Raw genomic sequence first — 7,324 nt, 5'->3', positions numbered from 1 at the left:
AATTCTCCCTCGGTGTACCCGAACAGGCGCTGGAATGTGGCGACTAGGGGCTTTTCACAGCATCTTCTTTGTAGTGTTAATGTATGCCTACTTGTGACAATAAAGATTATTATTTAAACTTTATTATTATTTCTCCCACCAAAATAAACAATCTCACTCATGGCTATATTGAACTTCATTTTCTATTCATCTACTCACTCTGGTTCACATTTGGTTGTAATTTAATTGGATAATAAATTCACATAAAACTAAAGGTTTTCCTGGTGACAGGTTATTCCATAAAACAATGCATCCTGCAGTTCACACAGATATAGCCAGATAAAACTTCCGCTGCTGGAGATTGCTATTAACTTCTTCTTAGATTAACCTATTTGCAACTGAAAAATCCTATGAGATTGCATGAGTACACATCATAAATTAGAAAGACCAAGGTCGCAGATTCAGTAACAATCACATTGATTTTAGCTGATCTCAGCTGGAGTGGCAATAGGCATGCAACAGCTCTTAGTTCCCCTGGGTTAGAAAGGTAAATAAAATCCCCACTCCTGGTTGCTATCCAATGACTGCTGCTGGAAAGTGCATGCCTGTGGATGTCAGGCAAAAATAGGATCAAGGTTGGCTATTATCCAAGCTCGCAAGTTATAAATGAGCACGTGTGAGATATTAATGCTCCCAGTATTAGGTTGTGTAGATATTCGGTTCTATCCACTGACACCGTGCTTTTATGTGGAAAGCAGTGATGCAAAGCCATGTATCAGTGCCACTCAGCAGACTAGTTTCTTCAATATTGCTTCATAGAATTTACAGTGCAGAAGGCTTATGAGGTTGCCACGAATGTTGCTTGGAATGCTTCCTCATTGAACTCCACCTTTCCTCTATTTGTCACCTTCCAGCTGAAACCTCCTTACAGAGAAACGGCAATGTAACATCTGGCATTGAAGCACATGAATCCACTTGCATATTGTTCGACTCTAGAATGCATTTTCCTTCCACTTGTTCTGAAGCCCTCCCCATTTCTCTCCTCCAATAAATCATGCCTACTGCCCATTCTTCAAATAAGCTTTGGTCAGCATTGGCAGGCTATTTAACCATGAGGAGGCATTAGAAAGTACATTTTAAACAAGGTTTAATTACACTAGGCAGAGACAAGTATTACTTATTTTTTGTTCATGTCACCATCAAGCACGGTTTTGTATTAGCTGGCTGAGAGCTATTTGGTGTTGGCATGTTGAATAACTTCTACTGCAAACAATAAGACAATGATGCTTTTGTAAATTAATCTTCAACCCACTAATGAGGCAAGGGGAGTTGTATATTTCTAGAACAGTCCATGTTGGCAAACTGAAAAAAAATTATGAATTTGAGAACTGCAGTAGATTTTCAAAAGAAATTCTTCGAAAACAACAGATTTTCTTTTTTTAAAGTGACACTTTACACCACAGAAAAAAACACCAAAAATAGGAAATAACCAAAACTTCAAAATCAACTCCTTATTTAAACAAATCCTCATGAGCTTCTTAAGGAAAATGCTAATGGGATTATTTCATGCATGTATAATTTATTGGTGTTCCATATTACTCCGTGAAGAGGGTATAACTTAAAGCTTCAAATAAAAACTAAACGTGCTTACATTTTGCACAGTACTCATTAGAAGAATAACACAGAAATTGAGAAGGAATGAGTATTTGTTTCTTCTATATCTCAAGCAAAGAACAAATTGGTTACAGTCTAATTTAATACAGGGTGCTCAGAGATACTCCTGAAAATGTTAAGGCATCATGCAGTAAGTATCAACAAATTGAGATTTTTCTAAAAATATTTGTATTCTTCAGATACTAAAAGGATAGGTGGTTACATGTTCTAAATTTATTGAACTGAACAATTTAAAAATAGTACATAAAAATTTTTACATGATCATTAAATACCGCTCACATGTATGTTGCTTTCCTGTTAAAAAGTGCATTCAGATGCTGTTTGTCCAAGTACACTCTCTGTCCAAAACTGTACAGATTGATGGTTTGGTTAATGTTATAAATCAAAGCAAGGAAACTGGTATCTTATCCACTGAAATTAGAGTGTTACCATATTGTAACTTCAAACATACAAATTGTTTAAGAACTTTTTTTGAGGCCTCATACATACAGATGATTTTGTTTCTTTTAGCGCAGCCAATGCTATTGTTATTCTTCTAGAAAAACATCAAACTTTTATAACCAAACATATACCCAGAAAATGTCTATTAGGTTCAAGTTGTTGTATGTTGGTAGCCGATCTTCAGCCGATGACATAACTTTCCCAAAGTCATCTTCAGTCTATGTACTGAGCTAGCCAGCGGAAACCTTCTCCATAACCTTGTCTCTTTAGGACACTGCACATGAAGACTTCTAGTGGTCGTGCATTAAGCTCCTTCATGGAAATATTTCCCTGTTTTTGACCAGTAGGTAGTGAAAGAGAAAGAGTTAGTTTAATTGATTCTGATATCACCTCACAGACTTCCATTATTGCAGATCTAAATCAGTGAACATAAACCATGAAATCTACCAAACAAATATATTTGTAAACAAAATGATCCGAAAATGAAAAAGTTACTTTGCTTCCATTCACCCCAAAGCATACCTACCCAAGCATAAAATGTCTTGACCAACAATTTGTACTAATAATGCATCTTGTTAAACTGCCCCAATGCACTTTATGGGATAATGATGAGACAAGACTGGACACTGAGCCACATTTGGAGATTCTGGCACAAGTAACCAAAATCATGGTCGCAGATTTAAGTTGTGAAGTATCTTAAATGAGGTGACGGAGAGCTGTTTTTGGAGGGAATTCCAGCACTTCAGGTTTAGACACAGTTTAGGACATGGTGCTCAATGATGGGGTGAACAAAATCAGAGATGCACATGAGGCCACAATTGAATGAATACAATGTTCTCAAAGGATTGTAGGGCTGAAGCCATTACAGAGAGGTAGGTGTAAGGCAATGGAAGTATTTGAATACAAGGACAAACATTTTCATTTATGGTAAAGCTGCACTGGGAACCAACCAGTACAGCGGTTATAGGAATGGTCACTGATGCTGAACCTAAAAAAAATACTTAGCAAAAAAACACCATTGAGATGACATGTTAAAATTGATAGAGTATGAAGGAATGACTTTAAATAAAGGCAGTACAAGAAATGCTACAAGGGAAGGGAGGAATTGAGATAATTGATATTAACTGCCCAAAGAGAAAATACTCCTTTAATGGACAGCTAATCAAACGACAATGGAGATATGTTTCCCTATAATATGTAGATCACCAAGGTGTAGTACTGTAGACGTTTCTGCTTTTGGTCTATTTGCCATGTTCCCAATTTTACCCGAGTGGCAACAGGAAGCCATTTAGCAGAGAACTTGTGCCAACACCAGAGCAGTAGTGATGAGAAAAAGAGGCATTGTATTAATCTGCTCTAGCACTGGAAGAATCCTCAGAGGTCATGTCATGTAAGTCAGAAAGAATAATAGAGGGCAAACCTTTTGAAATAAAACAAACACATTTCTCCTATCACATTTGCCTTTCAAGTTTTACTAATGGCAAGGGAACTAGAGAAAATTTGTATACAATATGGCACTTGTACCATGTTCAAGATGCACAAATAAACGTTTTAGGAGTTTTTTGTACGTCTCAGATGCTCTAGTATCAAAAAGACAAGTAAATTAGAATTCAATAAATTCTGGAATTGAAAGTCAAACGACAGAACATAGAACATAGCAGTACAGGCCCTTCGGCCCTCGATGTTGTGCTGACCTGTGAAACCACTCTAAAGCCCAACTACACTATGCCCTTATCGTCCATATGTCTATCCAATGACCATTTGAATGCCCTTAGTGTTGGCGAGTTCACTACTGTTGCAGGCAGGGCATTCCACGCCCTTACTACTCTCGGAGTAAAGAACCTACCTCTGACATCTGTCTTATATCTGTCTCCCCTCAATTTAAAGCTATGTCCCCTCATGCTACACATCACCATCCGAGGAAAAAGGCTCTCACTATCCACCCTATCCAATCCTCTGATCATCTTGTATGCCTCAATTAAGTCACCTCTTAACCTTCTTCTCTCTAACAAAAACAGCCTCAAGTCCCTCAGCCTTTCCTCATAAGATCTTCCCTCCATACCACGCATCATTCTGGTAAATCTCCTCTGCACCCTTTCCAATGCTTCCACATCCTTCCTATAATGCGGCAACCAGAATTGCACGCAATACTCCAAATGAGGCCGCACCAGAGTTTTGTACAGCTGCAACAGGACCTCATGGCCACGAAACTCAATCCCTCTACCAATAAAAGCTAACACAACGTATGCCTTCTTAACAACCCTCTCAACCTGGGTGGCAACTTTCAGGGATCTATGTACATTGACACCGAGATCTCTCTGCTCATCCACACTGCCAAGAATCTTACCATTAGCCCAGTATTCTGTCTTCCTATTATTCCTTCCAAAATGAATCACCTCACACTTTTCTGCATTAAACTCCATTTGCCACCTCTCAGCCCAGCGCTGCAGCTTATTTATGTCCCTCTGTAACTTGTAACATCCTTCCACACTTTCCACAACTCCACCGACTTTAGTGTCATCTGCAAATTTACTCACCCATCCTTCTACACCCTCCTCCAAGTAATTTCTAAAAATGACAAACAGCAATGGCCCCAAAACAAATCCTTGTGGTACACCACTAGTAACTGGACTCCAGTCTGAACATTTCCCATCAACCGTCACCCTTTGTCTTCTTCCAGCTAGCCAATTTCTGATCCAAACTGCTAAATCACCCTGAATCCCATGCCTCCGTAGATTCTGCAATAGCCTACCGTGGGGAACCTTATCAAACGCTTTACTAAAATCCATATACACCACATCAACTGCTTTACCCTCATCCACCTGTTTGGTCACCTTCTCAAAGAACTCAATAAGGTTTGAGAGGCACGACCTACCCTTCACAAAACCGTGTTGACTATCTCTAATCAAATTATTCCTTTCCAGATGATTATACATCCTATCTCTTATAAACCTTTCCAAGATTTTGCCCACAACAGAAGTAAGGCTCATTGGTCTATAGTTACCGGGGTTGTCTCTACTCCCCTTCTTGAACAAGGGGACAACATTTGCTGTCCTCCAGTCATCTGGCACTATTCCTGTAGACAAAGATGACTTAAAGATCAAAGCCAAAGGCTCAGCAATCTCCTCCCTAGCTTCCCAGAGAATCCTAGGATAAATTCCATCCGGCCCAGGGGACTTATCTATTTTGACTTTCCAGAATTGCTAACACCTCCTCCTTATGAACCTCAAGCCCTTCTAGTCTAGTAGCCGGAATCTCAGTATTCTCCTCGACAACATTGTCGTTTTCCTGTGTGAATACTGACGAAAAATATTCATTTAGCACCCCTCCTATCTCCTCGGACTCCAAGCACAACTTCCCACTACTGTCCTTGACTGGCCCTATTCTTACCCTAGTCATTCTTTTATTCCCGACATATCTATAGAAAGCTTTAGGGTTATCCTTAATCCTACCTGCCAAAGATTTCTCATGTCCCCTCCTGGCTCTTCTTAGCTCTCTCTTTAGGTTCTTCCTAGTTAACTTGTAACTCTCGAGCACCCTAACTGAACCTATGAAACCATGGTTGACTGTCATAAAAAAACCACCTGGTTCACTAATGTCCTTTAGGGAAGGAAATCTGCCATCCTTATTTGGTCTGGCCTATGTGATTCCAGGTCCATAGCAACATGGCTGACTCTCATATGCTCTCTGAAATGGTCTAGCAAACCACTACGGGAAATTAGGGATGGACAACAAATGCTGGCCCAGCCGGCGATGCCCACATCCCATGAACAATTTTAATTTTTTAATTTTTATTTTTAAAGTATTGTCTTCAGCTCGTTAGTTCAGCCATCACAGGCCCGGTTACAGGTGAGCCTATAATCTTGATCATCTTTAACTCTAAGGACAAACAGGGCGTCAGCTGTTGTGCTTTGTAGGATTCCTGTGGGCATTTTGGCGACCGCTAAGGCCGATCTGCACCCAGAAGGTTATGCTGCAAATAGGGCTAAATACACCAGACAATTGAGTTTTGGATGAGCTGCTGGCTTGGGATTTCCTCCACTTGCGCATTTCCCTCTGCTCCCAATACAGGTTTGATCTTGAACAAGCTTTCCCAGTTTTGATGAAAGGTCACAGACCCGAAACGTCAACTCTGCTTCTCTCTCTCCACTAATGCTCCTTGATCAGCTGAGCATTTCCGGTGATTTCTGCTTTTAATTCAGACATCTAGAGCATTTTGCTTTTGTACTGTGACTGAATCTGCCCTGCAGCATAAACGGTAGGGAAATGCTTCCATAATATTAAAGGGTCATCACTGCTTGAGTGAACTTTGTTCAGAAAATTAGAGCATGTTAAACAGTTGTAAGATTAAGTCTTACCTTTCCTGTTGTTTGTCCGTACAATCCAAACAGTTCTCGGAACTTCTCTTCACTGATTGCCTCAGGTCGATCAATTTTGTTACCAAGGATAAGAATAGGCACATTTCCAACGGTTTCATCTGTCATTAGTGCCTGCAAGAAGGAGAATGCCAAATTAATCATAAGATCCATCCATGTGCTGTGTTATATACACATTTTCCTTGACCACTGATTCCCCACATATTTTGCTTGAAGTTTACTTCACCCCTTTTCAAATACTCAGTTAGGAAATTATTTTTTTTTTAAGACATCCAAATGCATGTCACTAGTCTGATTCATTAAAGTACATATATCTAGGAATTTCTGTAGCAGCCTGTAATTTCATCCTTCACCTTCAAGTTGAATTCTAATATTTGGGGTGTATGGTGTGTAGATTCCGTTACATATATAATATAAAAGGTAGAAGAAAGATTTTACAGCTGTTTATTTGTTTTTCAAATACGATACTGGTTCCATTTTATTACTGAAGTTCCCATTTTCCAAATCAAAAAGATATTTATGGATCTGTGATGGGTTGAAATCTATGCCTCAAAGACTCTACATCTATATATAAAATATACTGAGAATGAAAATAGTTCCTATTGTCATAATTTTTACGAATCATTTTAATGTCTTGATTTCAAAATACTCATCCTGGTTTTCAAATTTTTCCATGGCCTTACCCCTCTCTAGCTCCGTAACTCTGCCAAACCCCGTATTCCGCTAATTCTGGGCTCTCGTGCATTCCCAATTATAATTGCTCCACCACTGTACTGATGGCCATGCTGCCTTCAGTTGCCTAGACCCTAAGTTCTGGAATTCACTCCCTGCATCTCTCCCCCTTCTCTAAATTG

General features: G+C 39.4%; 1 protein-coding gene across 2 annotated transcripts in view; it reads right to left on the bottom strand.

Annotated features, from left to right (window-relative positions):
• Positions 1–1,109: 1,109 nt before the first annotated feature.
• sar1b (secretion associated, Ras related GTPase 1B) overlaps positions 1,110–7,324 on the bottom strand; it is a 42,738-nt gene continuing 36,523 nt past the window's right edge. For both annotated transcript variants that reach the window (XM_072512416.1, XM_072512415.1), the window contains exons 6-7: positions 6,453–6,584; positions 1,110–2,424 (exon numbers count right to left, since the gene is read on the bottom strand). In XM_072512416.1, coding sequence (XP_072368517.1) covers positions 2,308–2,424; positions 6,453–6,584 — 249 coding nt within the window. In that variant the 3' untranslated portion in view covers positions 1,110–2,307. The remainder of the gene's footprint in view (positions 2,425–6,452; positions 6,585–7,324) is intronic.

This window comes from Scyliorhinus torazame, chromosome 7, assembly GCF_047496885.1.
Source record: "Scyliorhinus torazame isolate Kashiwa2021f chromosome 7, sScyTor2.1, whole genome shotgun sequence".
In the NCBI taxonomy this organism is placed as follows: Eukaryota; Metazoa; Chordata; class Chondrichthyes; order Carcharhiniformes; family Scyliorhinidae; genus Scyliorhinus; species Scyliorhinus torazame.
This window is presented reverse-complemented; position numbering and strand designations above follow the sequence as displayed.